Here is a 27,978-nt window from a genome sequence, read left to right as displayed (position 1 = left end):
TACTGTATTACACAAAGTCACTGAGGTAACGCACTATTTTACCTTACCAGTAAGTAGAAAAAATACCTTCTCTCATTCAGATTTTGCAGTTCTCCACCATGGAGCATTGGTGTCAAGCCTTGAGGCATGATGTAAGGGAATAAGCATGGCTCTGGAAACGCTTAAGGGCTGTACGCTGTAGGACTAACTTATTAAAGGCCGGCACTAAGGAGGCAGCAGAAGAGGAGCTCTTTGTGTATCATGAATTGTCTTCGGCTCCTTTACTGCAATAATCCTTCTTCATGCTGGGTCTGCTCCACAAAAGTTTCCTGCTGGGGTTGTTCCACTAAGCTCCTCTTCCCCATAAATGAATCTGACGTAAGGAAGAATAAGAGCAGCTCAGGATGCTAGAAATAGAATCAAGATGTGGAGATTCAGGCCCGTTCCTTTTAGGACCTGTTTTGTTCTTTGTCTAACTGCCCGAGCACCTTGCAGTTAACTGGGACCTGTTAGGAAGGGAAGGAGCTGAGCTGAGCTGCCTTAGCCAGAGTCACCCTTCAGTGGGGCTAGCTGTAAGCAGCCCTTAGCAGAAAGGGCAAAGAGAGAGTACTGCTGCATTAGGCCTAAGGAGCCTTATCTGAGGCGTTTGTTAGGCTCTTCTGCTCAAAAAAAAAAAAAAAAAAAAAAGCCGAAAATGTTTTTAAGAATGCAGTTTGTCCCTCTGTTTATTATTGTTTCTCTGTCTTTCCCCAGAGGAGAAGCTCTTTTAGTTTTGTCTTTGTCACTGGTTCCTTTTGTCACCAGCTCCTATCACTCCATCCTTCAAAGCAGTCACTTACCATAATTCATACAGTTTTCCAAGAAGTATCGAGGTGAGAAGCACCCTATACTTCAGTAGCTTTGTCAGCTCTGAGGCACTGAAATGCATCTTCCTTTTAATGACTGTTGGAATTTTTTCTGCATAGTATTACAGAGAGCTCATTAACAAATGGCAAGTGTGAAATCTCTAAATAGTATGAAATGCCAGTGCCATCTGTATATTTTGGATACTCTAGTCTGCTGTGAGGTGCTTAGTATGATTTTGTCCACATTTCTGGGGAAATATGAGGGTATTTGAGGCTAAAAAGCCTCTGTGAAACCAAGCAAATTTGAAGAATTGATTTTATACGCTGCATTGCTAAATCTCAGCGCTGCCATACCATGATACGGTCATATCAATTATTTTAGAACTGTTCTCACATATATGCTGTTACATCTACCCCATTTATCATATTTATGCTGTCCTATTCATATTTCTTACTTATTTTAAATTTTTCACAGGAAATATATCATCAATAAAGGTATTTTTCTTAATATTCAGGGAAGGATCCAAATTGAAAATGGTGCACTTACAATATCAAATCTAAATCTGACAGATTCTGGCAGATACCAATGCATAGCTGAAAATAAACATGGTGTCATCTCTTCGAGTGCAGAGCTCAGGGTTGTAGGTAAGATTTTCCTTTCTACTAAAACAAAGACCTCATTTTCCCTCTCTACACTCCATCCACTACTCCACCTCGTAATTATTTCTACTTTATAACTCACTCAGTTGCTGTGACTGAAATAAACAGTTTTGGCAACCTAATATCTTTTTATCTGCAGTGCCGAGGACTTTATTCATCTATTTCCAGAGGATTTGCAGTCCAATCGTTCATTGCTTTAGAACAGAACACAGATACATTATTAATTAGGGGAAAAGCAGACACAGGGGCTTGGACACAGGCCTGGAGATTAAAACCTCTCACAGGGTCTGGAATCAGCACTGGCTCAGCACATCACTCAGCTGCACTGACCTTCTGCAGCGTGGCTCCAGCGTTCCCAGGGGAGCAATGTCATTTAAAAGCAATAGGCTGCTCTTGTGTGCAGCCATTCTTGATCGAGGGGACAAAGAATTGTCATTCAGTCATTCAAATGATGCGTGCTGGAGTCTAGAATAAATGACAACCATTTATTTGAGGGAAATGGTGAACTTGCAGAATGCCATATGCATTGATATGTTTGTGCAATTTCTGCTTCCAACATAGGAAGATTGATATCAAAACTAAGCCTGTAAGAGGAGTGTGTTTCGGGGCATGAGTTATTTCCTTTATATTGTATAAGGTTACACTCAATCAGCAGACTGCTCGCTCAATCTCGTTCTCCTAAAATACTGAATTTCCTTCCAAAGTTCACTGTTGACATAGATAGAAGCCATGTGCCTTTTCTTAACTGCTAGCTAATATCAGCTACACCCAATACAGAAGGAGCTGTGCTGTAGTTTTGTGTCATTTAACGTACCTGATGTGGCATTGTACTCTGACATGAAAATAGAAGCCACACAATTCCTTGAGTTTAAATGAGTTTTAATGAGTTTTAATGGTGTTGACTGCCCTCACTGGGCTTAGACAAGTCATGTAAGCTCAAGTTCAGCAAAGCATAAAGTTAGGCATGTGCTTGAAGCTCGTTGGGTTCAGTGAGCTTCAGATCAAACAAAGTCAGTATGATCTTACGTGCGTGCTTCATTAGGTGACATACTTTGCAAAATGGAAACTTTTACTTTTTGTACTAGTGTAAGGAGGAGAAACGAGTAATTGCCCAGCAGAAGATGGGTTTGAATTATCTAAATCATTCATGTTTTTAATTATGTTTGGAAGTTGAGAAGTGTCATGTAAGTGCTAAATAGTAATATCATTAATATAATTCAAGATGCTTTATTTCACTGTTAGTATCCCTTTTGTTTTAGCTTCTGCTCCAGATTTTTCCAAGAATCCAATGAAGAAAATGATTCAGGTTCAAATAGGCAGCACGGTTGATTTTGAATGCAGACCAAAAGCTTCCCCTAAGGCCAAATGTTCCTGGAAGAAGGGAGGTGAGCAGCTACACGAAAATGAAAGGTATTAAGTCTATATTGGTTTATTTGTTTTAAGCTTACAAATAGTGTTTTTAATGTCTTTTTATGCAATAACATCATCTGTAGATCCAAATAGTTGTGAAGCCTCTCTGGAATCTGCCAAGCTGGGGGAGCTTTGTTGTTTTTTTAATTGTCATTATGTCTGAGCACCAAGAGAGCATGTATATGGCTTTAAGGTCAAGGGCCAGCTTTTAATTTCAGTGTAATGTAGGGTTTGACCTCATTTTGAGAAAATCAGGTACTGACAGAAAATCTGGAAAGGCGAAGCCTATAAAACAGTGCTAAAAGCCTTCAGCAAAATTCTCTGAAAACACTGGCAGGGAGACGGATGAGGCATATTACAGCCACGATGATAATGTGACCAGGAAACAGCAAGAAAAAAAGAAATAAATTTCCAGTTGGCAAAAATTAATAATTGGGAGGTCTAGAATAGCACTCTTACCATTCTAATATTTCGATTTTTGCTGTTCTGCTACCGTGTTTGCTTTTCTGGGGAAAGTTATTACAAAGATGACTCAAAGTTATAGGTATATTTTAAAAGATACACGAAAATATGCAAGTTTTGCTATGTAATTGCTAGAGGGACCTAATGAACCCAGACAACTGAGCTGAATGGTGACAGATTAGCGACGTCTAACCTCTGTACAGAAGTGTAACATCCTGTACACATACACTTTGGAAAGAAAACCGCTTCTATACAAGTATAGTAAATTAACTGTGCACACTTAGGAAAGTGATACAAGTATCACTGTGCAGAGGTGGGTGTAAAGTTGTGGTGATCTGTCATCTTTCTGTCTGAACGGACACCGGATCTGTTCTTAACGGTTGCTTTGAATTGCCCTTCAAAAGCTGTACCCACTGATTTCAGTCGTGGCAATGGCAGCAGGCAAAAGCAAGTAATGTTCAGTTTCAGAAAATGCTTTGAGCACACATAATGCTGCCTGCTTACATTTACGCATTTGCTTGAAAACTCAAATTAGGGCTTTTAGTTCTGCAAAGTGCAGATATTTCCAAAATATGTCCCAAAGTGTTTCCCACTGTATTTTTGATAACACACTATAAATGGCTTACGGAGGGAACATAATAACAAGCCAGTACTCCTGAATTAATCTAAATGGAGTCCACTTTCCTTCAGAGAAAAGGAGAAATGTGATTCTTTGCAGAAAGCCCTGTAGTTCATTACTGTCTGCTATGGATAATTACAATTCATTAATTCCTTGCAGTTCTACAATTCTTCCAATTCAGGAATGGGTTTCCAATTAGCAGTACATTTTTCAACCATTAACTAAATTTCTAAGGGAGAAGTCTGTATTGGGGGTGTGTTGGGGCAGAGAGTGGCTTTTTTAATTGCAGAGAAAGGGATCGGTGAGTTCCCAGAAGGGATAATGCAGGGCACACAGGTCCAGCATGCTCTTTACCTGGGAGAGGCAGAACAAGCTTAAGTACGTTTGGACCTCAGACATACAGTAGCATTCAGGCTCTTTCATAGAGCACTCCTTGAGAAAGAGATTGAGGGAAAGGATTTCCCCTCACTTTACAATTCCCATTTGCATGTAGAGAGCAAGCAGAGAATAATTCACAGTCTTAAGAGTGCAGCAGGTGCAACTTCCTTCCTGGAAGTTGGCTCCTGCGAGGGAACAGCTCTTGCCCTGTATCCCAAGTAGGTACGTACATTTATAGTTCCCCAGTCCGTTTGTCCTTGAGCAGTTAAAACTCTATTCTTGCTGGCTTGGTAGGTTTGCTTGTAGTGTAATGGGCCTTAGTATTTGTTGTATGGGATGTTACGTTTCACTGGGGATACTGAGCACATTACTTTTGTAAAGCCTGAAAAATCTTCATTTTGATGGCACTGTTGCTTGTATTTTTAATTTATTTTTAAATGATGCTGCGTTTTTGGTATGTAGAAGATTTGGATAATGACTCAGTAAATTTTAATTAAATGAGCTGAATCTCATATATCTTGTGAAGAGGAGAAGATATTAGTCAAAATGGATTTGTGAGCCTCTGGACTGAGAAATAGCTCAACATAAAGAATACAATCTTGCTTCTTGTTAGTTTTGCAAAATATGTGACTCTTTTTTAGAATATCTTGAATAAAGAAAGCTAGACAATGAAGAACAGTGGAATGTAGCATTAATGTGCATGGATCACTGTAGAATATGCAGAAGTAAAGGCAAAAAACAGGAATTAAATGAATTGGGTACTAAAGCAAGAAATACTTCTCTCCAAAATAGTTTTGAACCACTGAAACAAATCATTTTGGATGTAATGAGCATGATTATCAAGAATTAGTAATAGTTTTCTTGTCTTCAATGATTCCAAATCAGGTACTGAGTTTAGGATTCTGTGATTATCTGGCACAGGTCAATTTTTACCCTGTATTAATGGTTATTGTGTGTATTGCCATACTAGGAGCCACTTGTATTTACTTAGGCTGTTCCTTCCCAACCAGCTCATATAATACGGCCTTTATTTTTTTTCTGTAAAGTATATTATATCTGCAGTCATTAAACCTGGTGGTTTTTATTGTAAATAATTCTGGGGTGGATTCTTCTGATGATAGACACAGCCCCCAAGGTCTCTAGGGGGACAGACTTGCCACCTTCTCTGTTGAAAGTTGGCCTAAGACACCCCATCTCCTGATGGATGGGTTTTTATTTTTCTTGTATCCTCCAAAAAATGAGTATTAGACGTTTTAACAGAGGTTAACTGCACTTGATGCTAGTTTAATTTGCATCTCCATCAAAAACGTAAGGCACTGAAATATGCCAGGTCCTGTCCTGGATAAATAACCCTTTTAAAGATTTCTTTAAAGATATTTATATTATGTTCTAATTTCTGCCTGGAGGAAGATTAAGATTGTGAGATGATGCAGTGCAGTATTTCACATGTAAACAAATCTACCTTTATTCCTAGATCTTTCTAAATTTACCAAGAGAAAAAAAAAAAAGATGAAAAGATACTGCAAACTTTAACTTCACTAAGAAGCACTGCAGTGCAAGTCTCTCAAAATAACTTTTAGTTTTAGCATCTTTAACTACAGCAAAATGATGTCAAATTAAGGGGGAAAGAAAAGAAGAGGAATTGCTCCTGATAAAATGTTGCATAAGTCTTATAAGGATCAGTTACTGGTTTTATCATCACTGCAGTTTGAATTAAGTATTTTTACTTCATTTTGCGTTCCAATCTGAAACGCTGTGATCTGGAAAGCAACACATTTACTTACCAGCATTTCAGTAAGAGCTTATTTTGGCTGGCTTTCTTGTAAAGTAATCTGGTTTAATTTAGTTGGAATTTGCTTGATATATAAAAAGCAGTTTTGACCCACTTTTTCACTGATCCTTTGTACTGAAGAGTTACGAACTGGAAAGTAATACATTTATGTTTGGTATCAGATTAATAAAGGTCTAAAATACTTGGCTTTTCTGATGAATAATCTGACAAATATAAGAAGGCAGTGATTATTTATTTTAGCTATATCTGTTATTTTAGCAATAAAATATTCTCATGGAAAGATGAGAAGATTTCCATTAGTTAACAGTTGCATTAATGACACCAAATTTCAGGTGGCAGCCTTGACTCGGAAGAGCTGGGATCTTGGATCCTGAGGCTTATGCTGGCCCTCAGCAGTGTGTGTGGTTGTATTGCACCAACACTACCATTTAATGGGCTTTGATGAGTAAGGTAAAAATATGTAAGGCTCTAGATCATGATGTCACAGTTCTCTAAGCAAGCAAATATGGGGACAGTGAACGTGGAATAGCTGGAATGCTCTTACAGACAGACAGTGGGGTCAACGGATTTCAGATTGGCTTCCTGGAGTATCGCTTGCCCTCTAATCCCAGATGAGATTTGTCTCAGTATGTGAAAGTATTGAAAATAAGGTGCAGTCCGTAACAATAATAAAATAATTTATCAGTATTAGAAGTGTGTGTGCTTGTTCCACAGTTGTATCATGGTCATGGTCAGTTGTGACTAACGTAACTGATACCAAGTGATAATCTGGGGAGTAAAACACAGCTACATACTGGGTGGAATTAAGAGAGACTGTAACCTCACTGAAGTCCCTCAGCTGTTCGGAAGGCCTGTAATGCCAAATACACCTTCCTAGTTTAGAGGGGGCAGGAAAGCTCTCCTAGTTTTGCCTTTCAAGTCAGGAACTGCAGAGACCTAAAACTGGCTAATCCCCCTCCCATTCTTTTGACCTCAGTCAAGGAGCATAAAAGAGTGGACCTGAGTTAAGACATGCAGCTGTTGTGGGTATTTTTTATGCCATTCATTTGACTGTTGGAGAAAAGAGTCTTCTCAAAGACTGATTTCCCACAGGTTTGCTCAAGAGAATGATTTCATTTTTGTCAATCATGTTTTGATCTGAGGAGCAGATAGGTCCCAAAGCAGTCTCCAGTTGTGCTAACACATATGCCAAAGCATTATTCAGCCAATTATCTTCATTTTACAGGGCTAAAAGTTTCTGTTGTTTGCCAGTGCATCACAAATATGCAGGTCATGAAATTCACTTTGAAAATTGCTGGCCTTTAGCAAAATGTATTGGAAAAACTCTTGTAGATACAGGGAACACTAAAGGGTGTATTATTTTTCTGTGTTCGAAATCTAGATCGCTTCCTGGCAGCAGGCCAGCTGCAGTCTGTTTGTTTTGTAACAGCGTGTGAATATCTAATAATTTTAAGTGTACTAAAAGCTTCAGTTTCTCTAATGCTTCAGCAGGAAGGGGTAGAGCTATTTCTGGGGTTTGTGTTTTCATAAGCTGCGCTGCATGTACTGCTTTCTATTTGAAAAAGTAAAGAGTTGCTCTTTCCAATTCACCGATAAAGATTTTGTTTTGATTATAAAATTTTTCTTGAATTGATTTGTTGGGGGTTTTTTGTTTGTTTATAACTCTGAAAACAAAAAACTTGATTCTTAACTCTGTCTTGGTTTTAATAAGCCTATTGCTTCCTTACTTTAGACAAACTAGGCTTGAAGATAGCTCAGAGCACTCCAAATGTGTTTTGCTTTAATTAAACAATAGGCATTTTCTATTTTATACCCATACTCTATTTTTAGTTTGTTTGATCTACGGCATTGTCAACCCCGTTGTTTTTTTTTATTTGTTTTTAGATTTTTTTCTGCTGGAAACTGCTTCAAAGTAAATGATGCAATACAAGCCCTTGCAGGATATACAGGTAGCTAGAAAGTCCAAAAACTAAGTAGCTTCCTTGCAATCATAATTTCAGTCCAGAAAGTCTTCCCAGTCTTGTCCTGCAGCCAGTGCTGCACTTCCCTGCTCGCGTTACCCTTCATCAGCTGGCACAGCACAGGCAGGTTCATGCAGCACTGCTCATGCTGAGCTGGGAGGTGCAGCGTGTGAGTGACAGAAGAGCAGGGAACTCACAGCTTCAAACGGGCATCCTGCTTAGCCCAGGCTTGGGACAGGTTTCAAGAGAAAGGCAGGGCTCCCAGTTCACAGCTAAACACAGCAGCCTTCTTAGCTACTTCTTGTAATATGTAGTTAAGTGGAGAGGACTGAATCTCAATTGGGACAAACTATTGGTACAAATTTGCCTCACGTATACTAAAAATAAAGCAGCAGGGGTGTGTATTTAATTCTGTACTGAATAAAGCAGCAGGTTAATAATGAAGTACATGCAAGCGAGAAGACGAAAAATCCACATGACTCTTCTGAAGAGGGAAGACAGCAATGTGAAGTTCCATGGCGTTTGCCGCCTGCTCCGATTATACTCATTCTGACAACTGTGTAAGACTCTCCAACTAATGCGGTTAGAGGTTTGCCTCGAGTATTAACGTTGTTTGCTGTTCTGTTGATTCTGTTTAGCTAGACGTGGGGTGTTTGGGACGTTTCCAAAATGCCTGCTAGCTAAGGTGCCTAGGGACCTGACAGCATAGCCTCGCCGTGATTCATTTGATGCCTTTGAAATGGATTGGTGTGATTAGAGATAGAAGCTCTGAAGCTCTTTTGGCTCAGGTGTATCAGGAAACCGTTGTTTACTTTTTTTTTTTTTTTCCTTGCAATTATTCTGAACGTTTTTATATACAGCTGGTTGTGTAGCTGCTCCAGGTTATCTCTCGGTTGGTGGAAGGTCCTGCATCTAACGATATGACAGATGGGAGGCCCAGAAAGAGGGAATTAAATTAACCTTACCTTTAGGTCCTTACAGCACTGTTGTCTGGGATGTCAACTCTACTACTGGGATGTTGGTGCTCTTAAAGTCTGTATCAGTAATGCACATGTCTTTCGGTTTACAGTTTTAGGAGTGTTTCTGTTTTGTTCCATGCTATCTGTGTACTGGGCATGATTCTCACTGCCTGAGTTTGTTTGGGGTGGAGGGAATCTTTTCCCTCAAGTCCCCCCACAAAGCATACCTCTGTCTGCAGGTCACTGCTGTATGCTACAGCATGAAGTCTGAGCCTGTTTTCTAAACAAAACCAAAGTTTATACTTGCATGAGGTCAATCTTGCTCTGAGGAGTCAGTGGTGCAAATGAGCTATTGACTTAAGTGAGTCCAGTGTTGGTATCGTACATGTGAATACTGGAAAGTGCAAAATGTGGATTGCTTATGAAAAATTTTATTGCGTCATCACCATGATGATAAGAGTTATTTCAAAGCTGCCATGCAAGACTGTAAACAACATGATGCAGCTGATAATTATTCCAGTTTCACTTGTTACAGCTGGAAAAGATGAAGTTAATGTGGGGTCTCTCTCAGGTACGTACGCAAGTACTTATCCTAAACATTGGTTCTCCTGGTGCCCAAAATAGGAACTGAAGGAGGGGTGCAGCTCTGTTGCATACCATCAGTAACAGAGCATCAAAACTTCCAAACACCAGCTTGGTAGTTGATGCGGTTTGATCTACCTGGCATAACAGGATGAGTTTTCAGACATTGTGTCTACAAACCAATGTGGCAACTTATAAATCTTTTTTCTTTTAAAATGTCTTTCAGAATCACGTTCCTAAAGGATGGAGGACTGAGAATAGCCAACGTGACAAAAGTTGACACTGGTAGCTACACCTGTGTGGCAGCAAACCAGTTTGGAACAGCCAGTGGGACGACAAACTTGATAGTTACAGGTGGGTGAGCTGGAAAGGGAGGGGGTCATCTGAACAATGATTTACATTGAACTGCAAACTTCACAACAGAAGTCTGCAGTGATGTGAATGCTGTTTCCTCTTTGAACGAATAACAAATACACTGAAAGTAAACTGTGAGAAGATATGCATTTAACAATATATAAAAATAAAAGAACAGATGTTTGATTAGTTGACAGGAAAGAGACTGAGGGATGGTCTCTTGTTGGCAGAGATGTTTCTTAGCCCTGGGATCTCAGATCAGGAAGTTCTGAATGCTTTCCTCCACTCTTTTACTTACCTAAATACTAAACAATGGAATTATACTTCTTAGTACTTCTTAACTTGTTAAAAAAAAAAAAAAAAAAAAAGACAATTCATGCCAACCAAAAATATTTAAGGTCATTATACAATCTAGTCCAAAAACCTCTTTAGTGCTAAGGAACTATACATTTACTTGTTTATGGAAAAAGATATGGAAGAAGCTCCAGCTGCAGGACTGTTCAGGGACTCCACAGGCAGTAAAATAAAAGTCTTCAAAAGCTAATTGTGTATATAATTACTGTTAAAAGGGTTCTTGCCCCTTTCTCCAAGCCATCCATTAATAGCCGCTGTCTAAGATACTGGATTAAAAGGACAAGTGGTTTGTGAAGTTTAGCTGAAGACTGACTTTTCTCATGATGTTATTTTCTGAAGATTGGAATATCTGAAATATTCTCCAGATGCAAAATTATTTCATATCCTACTGCATTACATATCCTATGTATCTCATAGATCCAAACAGAATTACTCTGTTTAGTGAATTAACAGCTACAGATTTTCAGTCTGTTTCTAAATGATTCATGCCTTGTTATATACAAATAATAGAATTATGTACAGAGGATTTATGGAATGAAATTTATTTTTTGCGGTATTTACAGTACTTGATATTTTTCCGTTATTATGATTCAGGAATTGCAAGCAGCTATTCTTAATGACAGTATTTATGTTCGATATAATATATGGGCCCAAATATCCAATGAATCCTACCCTATATAGATTTCCTCTAGTTTCCAGGTTTTGTTAGCTCTTCTTCCCACTCCCACCTCTTAATTTTCCCAATGGCTGCTGCTCAAGCTTCCTGTTCCAAAACTTGTGGGTTATTGCTGAGATCCACACATGCTTCTGAATGGTAATTTCATTGCTGGGGTTTGCAGTGCATTTAGCTTGGTAAAATAAAATCTACCTGGTAAATGTGCAGTGATGCAATGCTACAACAAGCGAGGTCAGTCAATGGCATTTATACTCCAGCTGCATAATTCCAAGTGACAGTCATTAATCAGGTTTGAAGAACATGGTAGAATTAGTAGCAGGCAAAGCTCAGTAATACAGAAATCCAATAACTGATATTTCCGCTCTCAACAGAGCCAACGAGGATTACTTTGGCACCTTCAAACATGGATGTCACTGTTGGAGAAAGTGTTGTCTTGCCTTGCCAGGTTCAGCACGATCCTATCCTGGACATCAGCTTCACGTGGTATTTCAATGGGACGCTCACCGACTTCAAAAAAGATGCCTCCCATTTTGAGAAGGTTGGGGGGGTAAGTTCGAAACTGTCTCTTCACTCCCTTATAGATTTGTGCAGCACAAACAGGCACACGTTCTTTTTTCAACATAAAAACATATTTTATTTTAAAAATAAGATGGTTCTTCTCTTTTGGGCCTGTAGAACATTCTTCTATGTTGGAGAGAAATTACTAATTGAGCTAGCTGGCTGCACATAACTTGCTGTACAGACACCTAATGTTTAGACCTAAAGTACTGTAAGTGCCTACCTCTGTATCTGAGTCGGTCCCTACATGATTTTCCAAAGATCACATGAAACATAGCAATGACAGATTGAGGAACTCAACTCAGATTTTGTGAGCTCCAGCCAAAAACCTAATCAAAAAATCACATCTTTCCTTACTTTTTCTACACTTGTGTCCCTAGCGTATTCCTCACCGTTCTCTCTGAGCCTCCCCCAGTGAGAGAGGGAGGCCATAAATCTCATTAAATATTTCTAATGTAGGATGAAGCAATGCTGCTGGTGGGGGAATGGTTACAGTAATGTTTTTCAGAATTTAGCTTTCTAATCAAAATATGAAAAGTTAAGCATTAAGATAGATGAAAGATATAATCAATTACAGCAATGGGCCTTATTTCAGTGCAAGCCATGGCCAAGTAATAAAAAGACAGGCAGCTGAGCATCAGCATGAAAATGGTCATTTTAAGCCTTCATAAAGTTTTTTTTCATGTCTTGCCAGATCTTATGTTCTATAGGGATAGCTGTGGGTTACACACTTCTGTCTGTGAAACTCTGAAATTTCAGCACCTAACTTATTTTTTTTGCCTGTAAAACATCAAAAGATTTAGCATTTAATCAGTAGGCACCAAACACACAGGACTGTTCCACAGCTTGCAATTGATAAAAGCACACCTGCATGTGGAGATGATGAGATTTCCTTGTAAGAGCCATGAGATGTTCGTATATCATGTACATTTTGATAGAAATGTTTCTAGAATTACAAACTGACCATCTGTCATGCTGTAATGGGAATGCTCAGATTTCATAGCCCGTTACCTTCCAGTATTGCTACATGGCCTTTATTTATTTAGTAATATTTCCCCCCAGCTGTACTCTTGTCGTGTATACAAATAGTGCTACGAGACAGGAAAGGTTAAAAACATTCAGGAACCTCAATCTTACCATTTTATTGGCTCAGTTAAGGATTCATAAGCTGACTGGAAAATGAAATATGTATTCTCACTAAAAATTCCAGCTTTTTTTTTTTAAACAAACACAGACATCATTCCAAATCAAAGCCAAGTTTACGTTCCCACATCCTTCCCACAACAACAACAACAAAAAAAAAAGCGTCAAAAATCAGTTTTTCACAGAAAATTCTCAGCCAGTCCTGAAGAAAATTTGTGAGTGAGTACTGACTAACTCAGACCTCTGAATCTGGAACATTTTTCTTGGGAGTTTGTCATAAGGGACAGAACGAGGAGTTCTTATTGAATACAGAATATTTAAGAGATTAAAAAACAAAACTAAAATTATTTGCGTAAAGAAGGGATTGAGGCTTGTAAGTAGAAAACTAGCTATGTTACTACAAGACTATTTTGTAGACTTTGTCAGGATCCCACTAAGGGTGATGGAGTAATTTCTTGTTGAGTTGCATGAGCATCGCAGTAAGTAAATAAGCCTAAGTAAGTCACAGCGAGTATTTGTTAAATGAAAATACCTGTGTGTAACTCAGCTTTGTTGGATAACATGGCAAAAGGAAAATAATTTTTCAGTGAATAGATTCCTATGTAATGATGTCTTGGATGTCCCTGGCATGCATGCCTGAGATCCCTGACATGTAGTTATTAGTGGGAACGTTATGGGATCACCACCTGGTCTTGCAGATGGTTAGAAAAATATAGGATGTAACCCTGTCGTACTGGTCTTCTTTGTTAAACAAACAATTTATACAAAGGGGATGGCAAAGCAAGCAGATTCCCAAGTAGTTCCTGGTATCACCTGCTTGCACAGCCTGGCACTGGCTGACATTGTTATGCAGTCAGGAAAAGCAAAAGCAATTCTAGCAAGTGTTGGTACTGCGCGCGCGCTTCTTCTTATTTGTATTCCATCTAGCATGGAGAAAGGAAGGTGACCTTACTGTCACCTGGACTTGTCCACACTGACAAAGATTTAATCTGGCTAGGCAAGAATGTGGATACTGCTAATGGTCTGCAGAGCCATGAGAGGTGAGAGTGCCTTCTTCGTTGTATTTTTTTGCTGCTGCACACTTCTCCATTTTCCACAGTACTTTGGGACGCTTCCCCAAAATACCCATAAATAATTAAAATGCAGTGTTAATATTTCACTGTTTTTATTTGTTTGTTTTAATTTTAGTAAAATTATTCTATTTGACAGTCCCCTTTGCCCAGATTTTAAACAAGGTTTGCTAAATGTAGTACATGTAGAACATGATTTGCTTGTATCTGTTGCTGATCATTTCCTGAATATCCAGTTCCAATCAAGTAGATAGGTTTTAGATTGCTTTCAACTTAACTTTTAGGGTATTGTAAGCAATCAGTGCTGGATTGTCCTCTAAATGCTTACATCTTTGTTTTCGTAGAAGACCTGGCATTGTATTTATATTGTCACACATGGAAGGGAAGCAGGCAGAATTGTTTTCAGCTTGTGAGTGAGACATACTAATGCGCAGCCTACAGTTTAACTACAGATGTTGACATCAGTGAACTAGACTCAAGCTCAAAAAGAAATGCTTGTGACAAAATGGCACAGGTGATTTGCATATTGTTAGATTTATTTGAAGTAATGGCATTCTCCATGAAAATAAATTATTCTTGAAAAAATACTTTCTGCCTAATCATTTTAGGGCAACTTTATCTTCAGCTATTTTGGCTGATATCTTCTCCACTTGCAAAATATGAGCTTAAATGAACGACCTTGTGATTTAATATTAAGACCTTTGTATTTTGACAGAGCGCATCAGGAGATTTAATGATTAGAAACATCCAGCTGAAACATAGTGGAAAATATGTTTGTATGGTGAAGACAGAAGTGGATAGTGTAGCATCTGCAGCAGACCTTATAGTACGAGGTAAATTTCGGCTTCGGTTACTGTAAATTGTATTTTCTTACTGTTGTGTATTGTAGATTACAGAAACCACTGATTATGTAGATTACAAAACCAATTCATCTGTGACTTGAATTATGCGATTCTGCCTTGCAGTTAGAATTTTAGCTTAGTTTGGGATGAAGCTTGTTTTTTTCCCAGATAAATTAATATTTGAAGAATATAATAAATTTTGACGTCCTATTTTCTCACTGACAGTCCTTCAAGTCACTGATGAGTGGGAACTCAGCACTGGCAGCTGTGATGTGGTTGTGAGTTGCTGCCTCTGCTAAATGACTGAATGGGGTTGGTGACTCCATGGTCCAGCATCCTTCCCATGAAATGGGCATCTGCTGCCAAAGCCTAGGAAGGGCTTTGTCCTAGGGACACACTGAAATTTGAAGTATATAATGCAGGGTTGTTTGTTTTTCCAGAGCAGGAATGCTTGCAGCTAAGCTTGAACTGTAGCTTTCATTGCTGGTGATGCAGCTACATTTATTGCAAGAGAAAATCTGTAATCCAGGAATGGGCATTATGCAATCAACATTTATTCTGTGTATTTTAAAATATGTCATGTATTTTATAATTGCTTTTGTAGTTACTTCAGCTCTGTTTGCTTGTGCAGATGAAACAAAACCAGCATTTTCCCCTAGGCTGTCCAAAATGAGGATTTCTCCAGAATGCATCAGGACACTTGCCTGACTGAATAGCTGCTTAGGGTGCTGCTCAGGTGGTCTGCTGAAAAATTGCTACGGCACATCATACACTAAAACAGCTGTAGATAACAAATTGGCAGACTGCAGAGATGTAATAGTAGATTAAAAGAGGGTATCAAGGACCAAAGTAAAAGACAGACAACGTGGAAAGGTACAGAAATCATGTTGAATAAAGGTACTTGAACTAAAACAAAACCCTGTCACCTGTAAAGTAGTTTAGGGTTACTATTTCAGAATTATTTTATCAGATGCAAGTTTAGTGAATGTTAAAAACAAAATATATATATATATATATATATGCATATATATTCTTATTCCAAGCTAAATTGTTTTCTTCCTTGCACAGTATTCAATACAACGGGAATCCATACTTAGATTTTAGGGATTTTCAGGGTACTGGTTTTACAAAATACCTTCTCTTTTTCAATCTTATCCTAGGCTCACCTGGGCCCCCTGAACATGTGAAAGTGGATGAAATAACTGATACCACAGCTCAGATCTCCTGGCAAGAAGGCACAGATAATCACAGCCCAGTAACCACATACACCATACAAGCAAGAACACCTTTTTCAGTTGGCTGGCAGCGAGTTACAACAGGTAAAACACAATTCTTGTTACAAGTTCTATTGGAATATGTTTGACTAGGGGACATCATGGTTCTTTTTCTCTTTTTAATAGTTCCAGATGTGATTGATGGAAAAACATTCACAACCACAGTGGTGGATTTAAATCCTTGGGTTGAATATGAATTTCGTGTAGTTGCCAGTAACAAAATAGGAGGTGGAGAGCCTAGTTTACCCTCAGAAAAAGTAAGAACCGAAGAGGCAGGTTAGTGGGTTCTTTTATTTGTTTTTAATTCAAGAATTGTAAATATAATCCCCCAAAAAATCATATCCTTGGCTCACTGCAAACAGGCTTGGCATTGCCATCAAATATAAAAGTCTATAACTAGTTTGTTGATGATTTTTCCATTTAGCTGTGGGACAGTTTGTGTTGCATTACACATAACATTTAAATACATTTCAACTGTATTTAGTATGCCAAAAGCTGTCTGTTTAGTTAGTGCTGCAGAATATAAAAATGTTAATGGATAGGAAGAGGTGAATTTTGACTACTTTTCCCCTTCCCAGTGTTTGGTCAGTGTATACCTTCCATGTAATAAGCATGTAGCTCAGAACACATCAATTAAAGCTCACAGTGGTATTTGGAATAAGGCCATTGCCTGATACATCTGCATGAGTTAATTCTGTTGAAAATCTGAAGTATGCCAGAAGTTCGTAAACATTAAAGCAGATATGGCATATAATATGTGAGGTTCTAAAAACATTGAGAAAAATACCTGTCCACCCAAAGGAGGTTAAAAGCCAGCTGAATGAAGGGGCTGGCCCTTTCCAGGACATGCTCATGCTGGTTCAAAAGCACTTGCCTAGATTTGCAAAAGAAATAGGAAAACTGCTGGGTTAGCTTCAAAGAATGAGGTTAACATTATAAGATGTCACCTCGTCTATCTATACTGCACAGACAGCTGTACGTTTCTTTTTCACAGTTCCTGAAATTCCCCCATCTGAAGTCAGTGGGGGAGGCGGCAGCAGGTCTGAACTGGTCATAACATGGGATGTAAGTTTTCTGGCAAGCAATTTTCTTCACAGAATGGTTGTTTTCATTCAAACTGTTCTTAAAAGATGAGTTTTCCTGGCTGCAGCAGCTTCTCATCTAGGATGTATATGTGCTTGGTAACATTCTGCTATGTGAGCTATGCACGTTTGCCTTCCCTCCTTTGCTTGTTACTGTGCTAGACTGCGATCAGTAGGAACTTTAGTTATTGTCTAAGGTGATTGCTTCTGTTCTCAAACAACTGTTGGGCTGGGAAATGGGCGTTGCTCAAAGGTGGAGCCAAAGCGTTGTGCTGGTCAGTGCAACTTTACAGTCTGTGCTTTGTTACCATTGACTGTGATTGCATGTGCTAACCCATACAAAGAATCAGCTACTACTTTAAGTTATGTATCCCGTTTCTAATGAGTTAAAAAATGTTAACATACTATTATGTACTAATATTGATGACTCCCTGTGGTTACTTAATCATAATCACATTGGGGGAAGGTATAAGCCACTGTACAAAGGTAGTATTGGATTCTCCAACAATTGACTAAACAGTTAATTTTTTTGAACTATGAATTTTGGCTAGAAATTAAAAATAAGTGTTTGCTGAATGGTGCCTTAAAACGAAGCACTTAGTGGAAAACGAGGCGTATACCTGAGATGTATGAACTTCTCTTGAAGTGCATTACAATAGGTTCAAAAGAAAGTGTTTCACTCTACTGTACCAGAGTTGATTTGTTGATGGAATGATCCCAAATGTAGTACCAGAACCTGTTTACAACCTTGTGCATTAGCATGGTGGCACTTTCCTTCTGCAAAGCTTTTCCAGTGCTGTATGTAACGTCACAGACCAGACTTCTGTCACTGTTGCCTTTTCTCACAGCCCATCCCTGAAGAGTTACAAAATGGAGAAGGATTTGGATATGTTGTCGCTTTCCGTCCCTTTGGCACCACAACATGGATACAGACTGTAGTCACCTCTCCTGACACACCCAGATACGTCTTTAGGAACGAAAGCATCTTGCCCTTTTCACCGTATGAAGTCAAAGTTGGGGTCTATAACAACAAAGGAGAAGGGCCGTTTAGTTCAGTAACCACAGTTTTTTCAGCTGAAGAAGGTGTGTGGTTCTCTCCAGCTATTTAACAAGCATTGGTTCATTAGAGAACATAGCAACAATTGATACAACTAAGATTAACTAGAATGTAAACATATTTGCACCATTACCAATGTTGCTGATCTCTCATGTTTTGATTTCCCATTACAGAGCCTACTGTAGCTCCTGCTGGCGTATCAGCCACTAGCCTGTCCTCCTCAGCCATTGAAGTCTCCTGGACAGCCATTCCCTGGAAGATGAGTAGTGGAAGGCTACTGGGTTATGAGGTAAATTCATTTAAAATACATGAAGTCCTGAGTTCAGCCCAATCACTGTTCAGAAATCAAGGATCTGTTAAAAAAAAAAAAAAAGAAGTTTTTTTTTATTTTATTTTTGTTATTTTTCATAAAGGCAATTGAAAATCAGAGCAAACAGCTACTTGTTTAGAGTATTAGACTCTAGTAATGCCTAATTTACAGATTACCACCTGTCTTGCTGCCTCTCTGCCCCCACCTTCACCCAGAAAAAGGATATTTTCTTCTAAGCATCTTTGAAAATGAATACAGAATGAAATTGTTTTGCCTTCTATGATGAGTCATGTGTTTAACAGTATTTTCAAACTGACATTTTTTCAGAATTGCATTTATTTTTGTAGAAACTATTTTGCAAGATACAGTTTTCTGAGTTTAATTTGTTTATTTCAAGATGAAGTAATGATTTTCCTCTGGTTGTCATTTTTTAATTCAAGCAACATTTAATATTTCAGTTTCTTTTTTTCTACAGTCAAAAGAGCAGCAAGCGTGAAAGGCAGATGGATAAGAAGAATTTTGTTTACATATTTTTGAAACTTTTAAGTATTTCTACCTTTTTCAGCTGAGAAAAAAATGCACCTAAAGGAGTCAAATGCAATGCTGTAGATAAAAACTCCATTCCATTCAACATTTTAAATAGTTTTGTTTTGTATCTACTAGGTTAGATACTGGAATAATGGTGGAAAAGAAGAATCTTCAAACAGAGTGAAAGCTGCAGGGAATGAGACATCAATAAGAATAACAGGTTTGAAGAGCAACTTGGCATACTACACAGCTGTCCGTGCTTATAACAGTGCTGGAGCGGGTCCCTTTAGTGCCACAGTAAATGCTACCACAAAAAAGACACGTAAGTATTTCAAATGTATGGTGGAGAGAGGCATAATGGGATGTTAGCATTTGCAGGCAAATGAAGAATAAACACATTACTGGGAATCACGGTACACAAAAATGACCTACATTTTCATACAGACCATAAGAGTTACACAAGTAAGTCAAGCATAGATCTTCTATTTTCTAACTTCTGCTACTTTAGCACAATAGTAAGTAAAACTCAGCTATACCAGTAGAGCTGAAATAAGACACATAATTTTTTTGTATAAAACCTTTATATTCTTCTAGTGGCTGGAAGAATTTAATATTAAAAAAAAAAAAAAAAGGAAAGAATAAACAGTGACTTGTTGAATTTGCCAGGGTTTTATAACATATTTATAAGTTCTCTACGGCATGACTTTTGCAGCGTAATGATCCTCATACAATTCATGCAAAACAACCATTCACATCCATTGTTTCACCTTTAAGAAGTAAGTTACACAAGAAGCCACTTTTCTATTAAAAAGGAGAAATGAAGCTGGAGAACAGATTGTGAAAGGCTGCACTAATTTTTCTACAAATGAGATGTGTTTGGTATGCTCTTGCATTGTAATACAACTAACTCAAAATCAGTCAACTTTGACATATTTCTTCCAGATTCACAAGAATGTACAATTAAATCTGTATAAAAGGTCAAATTCCCTGGTATAATTACTAATGTCTTTCTACTAAAAGTAGTTGTATCATCGATGTTATGAAATAATACATTCATAATAATAATAATTTTAGATGTAGAAATAAGTGTCACTGTCTATCAGCAATGACTAAAACAACTCAGATTAACTGGAAGATCTGCCTGAGTTTATAAGGTAAGATGTTACAATTATTTAATATATAGGTCTTAAAATACAACAAGATCTTCTGCCATTGCAGCATAATGTTCTGTCCATCAGCTGTAATTAAGAGAAATATTAGTGTGGATGACTAACTTTAAGCATCCAAGGAGTCTTACAGAAATCCATGTCACTATTTGCATACTTAGTACTAGACATGTAATTGCAATAGTTACAATAATAGTTTGGAATTTGGAATTATCTATTACAAATTAAGTTCTGTTCTGAACACCAAAGATTATTGGAGATTTGCGTAGCTGAAGCAGATTGGAGCCCTCTGAATCACTTCTATAAGTCAAGTGGCAGATAGAGGCTTACAGTTTTTATATATAATTACTCTTCATTTTTTCAGATGACATTAATACTTAGTTTTGGATTTAAGAGTGTGACTCATTTCTTCTCAAATTCAGCATTAATGTCTGAGTGTGTAAACTATTTATCTATGCTATAATACTCAAATCTCAGGAGTAAAACAATTTCCTCTTAAGTTTACACAAATTGACTAGTAGTGCATCAGGTTGAATCCTATTTAGTATTTAGAACGAGGCAAATAATGCAGAAAAGAAAAAAAAAAAAGATCTTTGAACAGTTGTTTGACTTTAATTCTTGTAACTTTTAGTCGTACATTTTGTCCATGTAGTGCTGAGCAGTATAATCAGGTGGGTTTTTATCTGATGGCTAATGGAGCTATTTGTGCAAAAGAGTTTAAAAATAAAGGGAAGAACTAAAAACACAAGCATGAGCACATGCACAAGACTATATAAAACCACTGTTAGTTTTTAATACTGGATGTCTTCAGCATCAAAGCTTAGAGCAGTCCACTTAAGCAGCAGTTGCCTCCACTAGGTGACAGCAACAGTAAATTGTTTTCCTTAACACATTTAGAAAAGATTTTAATAGTTGAGTGGTTCACTACATGACCCATTTTCTGAGAAGCCAACTTGAGGCATCTGAAGAGGTTTGTACTTACCTTCACCTTTCATGACAGTTTCAAGATGTATTGAAGTATACAGCCAAAAGCGTACTTCTCCTGGGTTGTTAATGATCAATAAAACCAAAACGTTGCTTGGCCCACTATTGTTCCACCTGGAATTACTGAAATGGTACAGACTGCATTTCAAAATCTTGTCTCAAGTTAACAACAAAAAGAAATCTGTCACGTATTTGTACATTACAAACATGTTTAAGGAAATCAGCATAGCATATAGGTTAGTATATTCACCAAGACTAAATTTGCCTAAAATTTTATTGTGAAGTATTTGCTTATTCTTTAAAACATACTAACAATAGATATTGTCTATTATCATCATTGGCCCGTCTCATTAGAGTATGTTCTAACTGATCACACATGTCTTAGACAAATGCTTTTGTTTGACAACATTTAATGAAAGACCATCAACAGATAATACAACTTCAGAAATAACATTTATGTGCCATTCTATTTCTCTTTCCTTCTGTTTTTTCAATTTAGTCTCTGAACCATGAAGTGTACAAATGACGAGGCTGTATTTGAGTTGCTTTTACATCCGACATGTAATGACAGTCAATTACCTGAGCTATTATTTCCTACTGTAGAATAAATCACTAATGCCAATTAAATTAAAGTCATGCTTTTATTATGTATTCAAAGCACCCAGTCAACCACCAGGAAATATCGTGTGGAATGTTACTGACTCCAGAGTAATCCTCAACTGGGAAGAAGTAAGAGCCATGGAGAACGAGTCTGAAGTGACTGGGTATAAGGTAAGCAAAAAGACCACCACCAGAGTATCTGAAAGCAATCCACACTTCTTTATCTTGTCTGTTTGGAAGGCAGTAAGTTTAAAAGATGCATATTTCAGTACAGTCTCCTTTTTCTAGATTTTAATCATATCCTAACGATGTCTCACAAACCATAGGCCTTTTACCATTAATGGTCCATTAATGCTTTCCATTGCTGGCCAACTAGAATTATTAGTATTGTGTATCAAACTGATGTACTTCTCATATTACTAAACCTTTTTCTTCTTACCTACTGTGAGACATGCTCATTGTCTTCACAGAAACTACATCACCACATTTATTCCAAAGCTGATCAGTGCACAAATGTGCAAGTATTTAAATATGACATGTGTCTTAAGTATACTTACGAGAATTGCTGAGGATATTCTTGATGATCAGTGTAGAGATGTATCCCACGATACATACCTGTATAAAAGAGTTATTTGAAGATCTGACTATTCAATGTTCTCAGTTCTATTGGCAAGAAATACATATTTAAAGTTTACTTAGCTTTATCTAGCACAGAAGGTAGCTGAACTAAAACCATCCAACGTACAGTTGCATCCTCTGTCTCCCACAGCACTTCCAGGTCTCCCCATTGAAAGCATTGCTAAATACATAACAATAAGCTGAATTTTGATAATGCTGGTTAATTTTACCCAAGTAAAGCATTTAGGGGTGTCATCTTTATCCCCGAAAGCCAGGACACTGCAGTTAACAGAAATCTGGTTTGTCAAGCAGAGAACATCCAACAAATGACCTTGAAAGCACAAGAGCAGCCGTAGCGCAGGCGTCATGCAAGCCAGCCATATGGTTGTGTCCCTCAGAGCTTTTTTCAGCAAAGCACGACATTAGGGAATATGTCCCAAGAGTGGCGGCATGTAGCACAGAGCTGGGAAGGTTCTGAGAGACTGCTGTAATTTAGATGAATACAAGGTTTGGTGGCAGGTCATCATGTATATAATTCCAGTGGCTTTGCATTTTCTGCTGTCCACTACTACTGCCGTTATTCTGGGAGAGTTTGGATTGCCTTTTTTTGAGTTTTGCACCGCAGTGAGAAACTCCCAGGCTTACCTGATTGTCAAGTTTGTGAAGCTCTGCCAGGGAAATGTGCTGGATGTGTATGTTCTTAGGGATATAACTGCTGGATCACATCCTTGTCCTTAGGCGGACCAACGGCAGTAGGGGCTCTTTTGGCTCATCAGGCCTACAGACCAGCAGAGAGGCTGTTGTTGCCCTTAAATCCCTCGTCCGATCATACTTCAGTAGAGTGGACTTGACCCTTAGATGTAGCTCCTGTTGTTTGAGACATAGCACATCGTATGAAGTTAAGTTTCATGGCAATAATTAATCAGTGCTTGCAGAACATCTTCCAACATGGTCTGTAATTTTCACATTCTGACTTGTTATCTCCTTCCTCATACTTTGTGGTGGCTTAAGTAGTTGATCTAGATAATGACTGATTCCAAATGGTGGAGTAATTTATAGAACAATACATTATTAAGATATTCAACAGAATATATTATTCATTATCATTATACATTGTGCCATTTTAGATTAAAGTTGGAATAAAAGCCCTTGTTTCATGTTACCTTCTTTCACTGCTTCTCTAGATACTGAATGCAATTCTGCTCTGTAATATTAGCCAAAAATTAGACCTTTTTTAAAGACCTAAAACCTTGTTTTCAAGAAACATTAATAAAAATTGCATGGCAGGTCCTACTGGAAGAAATAACCCACTACAGCTTTGCAAAAGATGTTGTTTGTTTTTGTTGCAGGTTTTGTACAGGACAAGCAGTCAGACCAATATGAACGTGCTGAACACAGACAAGACAACAGCTGAAATTCTGCTCCAGCTTAATGACGATTACATTATAGAAGTAAGGGCAACAACTGATGGTGGAGATGGCACTAGCAGCGATCAGATCCTGATTCCCAGACTAGCAAGTATGTTGAAGCTGAATCACTGTTGTTTTGTCACGTGCTTATGTCCTCAGATATCAGAACCTGCTTTATACCAGCCACAGTACAAAGAGACTGCCTCTGCCTTAGCGTAGTGAAGCATTACTAACCTTGCAGCTGACACTAAGCAGTTGTCACAGCTTATCTTTATAGGAATTGAGTCCTTATTGATAGGAGGAAAAAAAATAAAGCCTGTATATTGTATGATAATAAAGTCATAAAAAGAAAAGCAATTAACAATCTTCATGCCCTTATGCATGACAAACTTCATTCTATTGAATTGGTAAATTACCATGTAAATTGGTATTAAAAAACACTATTTTAAAAATGTTTCTCTTTTTTTTATTATTACCTGGAAAGTAAAGACTATTCATATAGTCTCAGCATCTTGAAATGCATTTTTATAGCTTAAAATATATATTTTTTTAATTTTCATTGCTTATCAAAAATATAAATTTACAGTATTTTTTGTTTAATATCTAATAAGAGTAGTAATTTTATACAGCAGATACTGATGCTTTCATTTAATCCTTACCTTTTTCATTTGTCACAGGTATGGATGCAAGAGGTTCTGGTCCACCAGTCTTGAATATCTTCAGTCTCTCCGGCTTCTTACCAACAATATTTTACTTGACTCTTAATTCAGTGTTGTGATGATGCGTTTTCATTTGCTGAGAAAAAAAAAAAAAAAAGGAATCAGTTATTACAGAAAAGTGCTTTTTTTAAAAAAAATGCAGTGGTTAATGCATGTTTTTCTTCTGACGTGTTTTTAAATTCTTTATATTTCACTGTAGGATGAAGTAAAAATATCATGTAAAGTTTAGCAAATCCTTTAAAAAGGAATCTAAAATGCCTTAATACTTGAACCAAAGGAGTTTACATACTACATACTTCAGATACAATGTAAAAGAGAGGGTGAAAGCAATGGCACTGTGATCACCTACAAGGAAGAGCTTAGTTGTATGAGAAATTCCATTTTTGCAATGACAATGAATTGTTGTTTTGAGTACGTTCTGTATTGTTATGATAACACCATTGTACAAATGAAAGATGAGATCAGAGACATACCTTCAGTCAGAATAGAACACGTCAACCAACCGGCAGTTCTTAAGACAGTGTCGTAATCCAGTCAACTTGGATCTGTTTGCTTGCTGCCCTTTATACAGGTTATTCTAAATCTAGCAAGAAATCAAAGCTAGAAGGTAGAGAAAAGTCACCGTATGAATGTTAGTTTTGCACAGTCCATGTTGAGGTGTCCAAGAGGCAGGGCTTCCACTACTACTCATAAGAAATTATCTCACAGCCACGTTTCAAAGAAGGCTCTCTGTTTTATCACAGTGCATGTTTATGTACCCTTCAAGCACCTGACCCTCCTCTTAATCAATAGACTTCTAAGTTAATTTCCTTGCATCTCCACCTTATATTTTGTAACCAGGTTCCTTCTTCATAACCAAGTTCTCCCACCTTCAGGATTGCTCTAATTGCCCTTCTCTGAACTCCTGTCATTGCGTTTTGCTAACAGAAGTGCCCATGTCTAAGCATTACTGAAATGCAGTTGCACCATGGCCTTACCAAAAGGGACTATTACCACCTCCCTACCTTGTGATGTGGTGCTTCCCAATATGCAGCCCAAAATTATCTTGCTCTTTTGTCTACCACACTGCAATGTAAACTCATCCTTAATTCAGCGTTTGCTGTTACATTCGTAACTCTCCTTCCAGCTGCTCTTTAACCAGTTCAAAGTATTTCACCTGGTCTGGCACTCTAATGCACCCATTACTATCATATAATTCTAGTAAGTTTATGGCAATAGTATAATTTATAATACAAAAAATACACAAAGACACTTCAAGCTTGATATTACAGAGAAATCTATGCTTTCTTTCATAGCAATATATTAAAGATACATTAAACCTGGTACATTGGACTTTAACAGTTGCGAATTTAGACCAAGTCAGCCTTCTAGACACCTTTTAAAGAGCTACCCACATCCATGGTAGAGCAAGTGTTCACATGACATAAAGCATATCCTTTTAAAGAGGTTCATTTCTATCTCACAGTATTATTACAACACACAGAAATATAAAGAGAGAGAACCAGGATTAATGAAACCATGATAGCACTGTAGAAATACCTTGATATGCATTCAAATAGCAAATTACATTATTAGTATCACATCCATATGAAACTATGTGCTAACTGTTGAGGTAAGCAAGATCTGTATATACTGTACATATGTGGTTATAAATGGCTAGTTGCTTTTCAATGTGGCTAACCAGTGATGTTTTCGGACACTTGCAAACGGGGGGAGGGGGGAAATGGAGAAGAGATGTTACTAGTAAGTATATAGTTATGTTTCATGCAACAAAGGGTGAATCTTTCTATTCTTGTTTCACAGAATTCTATTTCACATTCCTGTGTTGCCATTCTCATGCTATTACATTGTATTATTTAATTTCTAGTTATATATCTCCATGAGATATGTACCAAGTACTTTGTTTCATATTGAAAAGTTTGAAATTTATCCTTAAACTTCCAGTCGTGTGTGTATCCTATGGTTATCTGTATGCATTTTTTCTATTATTCTAATAAAATATTTATTACATTGAGGGATACAAGACTATTTCAAAGTATTACTGCCTGTCCGCATTATGTATTTGCACACATGGGGATTTACCACAACGAAAGTCCTCAGCCTACATTCTTGATATTCCTGCTAACTGGCCCTTCCTGGCAGGACAGGAGTGGTTTCCCTCGTGGTAGCTCTGCTGCCATAAAGCTAAAATCCTCACCTATACGCAGGCCTGCGCCCACATCTCTCCCCGGAGGAGTCGTGCCCAGAGTCAGGGACACAAGGTCCAGCTCCAGGTGCTGAGCTCCCCGTGCCCATAGGTTTGCAGCATAGCAGACAAAAAGCCGCCTTGCCTTCCCTGGCTTGCTCTCCCATCTATCCAATTAGGCTGTTTCCTCTCCTCTGAGATGAAATAAAATGTAATTATATTAAAGAAGAGTTGGTTCTTTTTAATAATTTATGTTGTATATCACTATTTATCATTAAATTCCACGGCCTGTTTTCCCCCTGCAAATTGCCTATTCCTCAAGTACTGCAATTTCCCATAAAGCTGGTGACTTTCTAGCACTAAAACCTGCTCTGTGGAAACACGGGTAGAACAGAAACCATATTTTAAGTTTTCAGAGCATGGAGTACATGGCTTGTACCTAACCTACATAATGGGGAGCTGATCCAAATGCTGCAGTAAAGGCTAATAATAATCCTGATGTGTTTCTAAGTATATACGCACGAGACAAGACTAAAGCCCTTTTTCTTGAGTAAAGCAGGTTTTCTTTTTCAGATGACTGTAGGTGGACATGTGCCTTGCTTCACCCCGTATTTAGATTAGTCTTCCTATAAACTGACCTCTGTTTCTTCCTAAGCTCATTTCAGTTCAGTTTTAATGTTTATTTGCTATAATAAGACCGACTTAATACCCCAGGGAGAGTTGGAAAAAAATAAGTTACTACTGGGAAGGTGTTGGAGGAAAACATGGAGAATCATCAAAGGATAATATGCATTCCCAAAGCCAGCTTACCTTTCGCAGGCTTTTCCGGAGCAGTTTCTGTCACTAAACAAATTTAGGAATTCAGTCCTGAAAAAAAAGAAAAAGGGAAATAATGTAGCTGTATTCCTCCAAACTGCTTAATAACTCTCAAAACTAGCAAACAGCAAAGCCAAAAGCTAACGTGAGGCAGAGGGGGAGCAGGGGCTGAAAGGAGGAGGCTGCCCCTAGAAGGATGAGCCTGGCCTTCCTCTGGTCCCTGCGACACCTACAATTGGAGGCAGGGACACGAGGATGCTGAGAGGGTGCTGAGCACCCACAGCACCATCACCACAGCACGCTCGGCGTCGCTGCAGGAGCGCCACCAGCCCCATACGTGCACGTGAGGCAGGCTGGAACCATCCCCAGCTGGAAGCCCTTTGTGGAGGTGGTGTGAGCCCTGTGGTTTGGGATGTGGAGGTCTGGTACGTGAGGGATGTGGGGGGTTGGTTTAGGCATGGGTTTAAAGTTACTCGCCCTGCCCTGCTATTCCCCCAAGACTTGCTTTATAAACGGTTTCTCATGCCATCCAATTTTTTTTCCATTTTCCCTGGCACACATTATATGAGGGGAACTGATGTCTCCT

General features: G+C 38.1%; 1 protein-coding gene across 1 annotated transcript in view; it reads left to right on the top strand.

Annotated features, from left to right (window-relative positions):
• Positions 1 to 24,450, top strand: part of LOC311212845 (contactin-3-like) — a gene marked incomplete at both ends in the record, with an annotated part of 72,301 nt that extends 47,851 nt beyond the window's left edge. The window contains 14 exons of the mRNA XM_084292500.1: positions 1,340 to 1,469; positions 2,744 to 2,894; positions 9,874 to 10,001; positions 11,403 to 11,578; positions 14,518 to 14,635; positions 15,805 to 15,963; positions 16,045 to 16,194; positions 16,913 to 16,983; positions 17,849 to 18,083; positions 18,231 to 18,346; positions 19,031 to 19,217; positions 21,704 to 21,816; positions 23,613 to 23,781; positions 24,350 to 24,450. Of these exons, the coding sequence (XP_084148626.1) occupies positions 1,340 to 1,469; positions 2,744 to 2,894; positions 9,874 to 10,001; positions 11,403 to 11,578; positions 14,518 to 14,635; positions 15,805 to 15,963; positions 16,045 to 16,194; positions 16,913 to 16,983; positions 17,849 to 18,083; positions 18,231 to 18,346; positions 19,031 to 19,217; positions 21,704 to 21,816; positions 23,613 to 23,781; positions 24,350 to 24,450 (2,004 nt within the window). The remainder of the gene's footprint in view (positions 1 to 1,339; positions 1,470 to 2,743; positions 2,895 to 9,873; positions 10,002 to 11,402; positions 11,579 to 14,517; positions 14,636 to 15,804; positions 15,964 to 16,044; positions 16,195 to 16,912; positions 16,984 to 17,848; positions 18,084 to 18,230; positions 18,347 to 19,030; positions 19,218 to 21,703; positions 21,817 to 23,612; positions 23,782 to 24,349) is intronic.
• Between the last annotated feature and the right edge of the window lie 3,528 nt (positions 24,451 to 27,978).

Source organism: Netta rufina (assembly GCF_964035555.1).
Source record: "Netta rufina genome assembly, chromosome: 10".
NCBI classification, from domain to species: Eukaryota; Metazoa; Chordata; class Aves; order Anseriformes; family Anatidae; genus Netta; species Netta rufina.
Note: the sequence above shows the minus strand (reverse complement) of the source record. Positions and strands in the feature narration are given on the sequence as shown.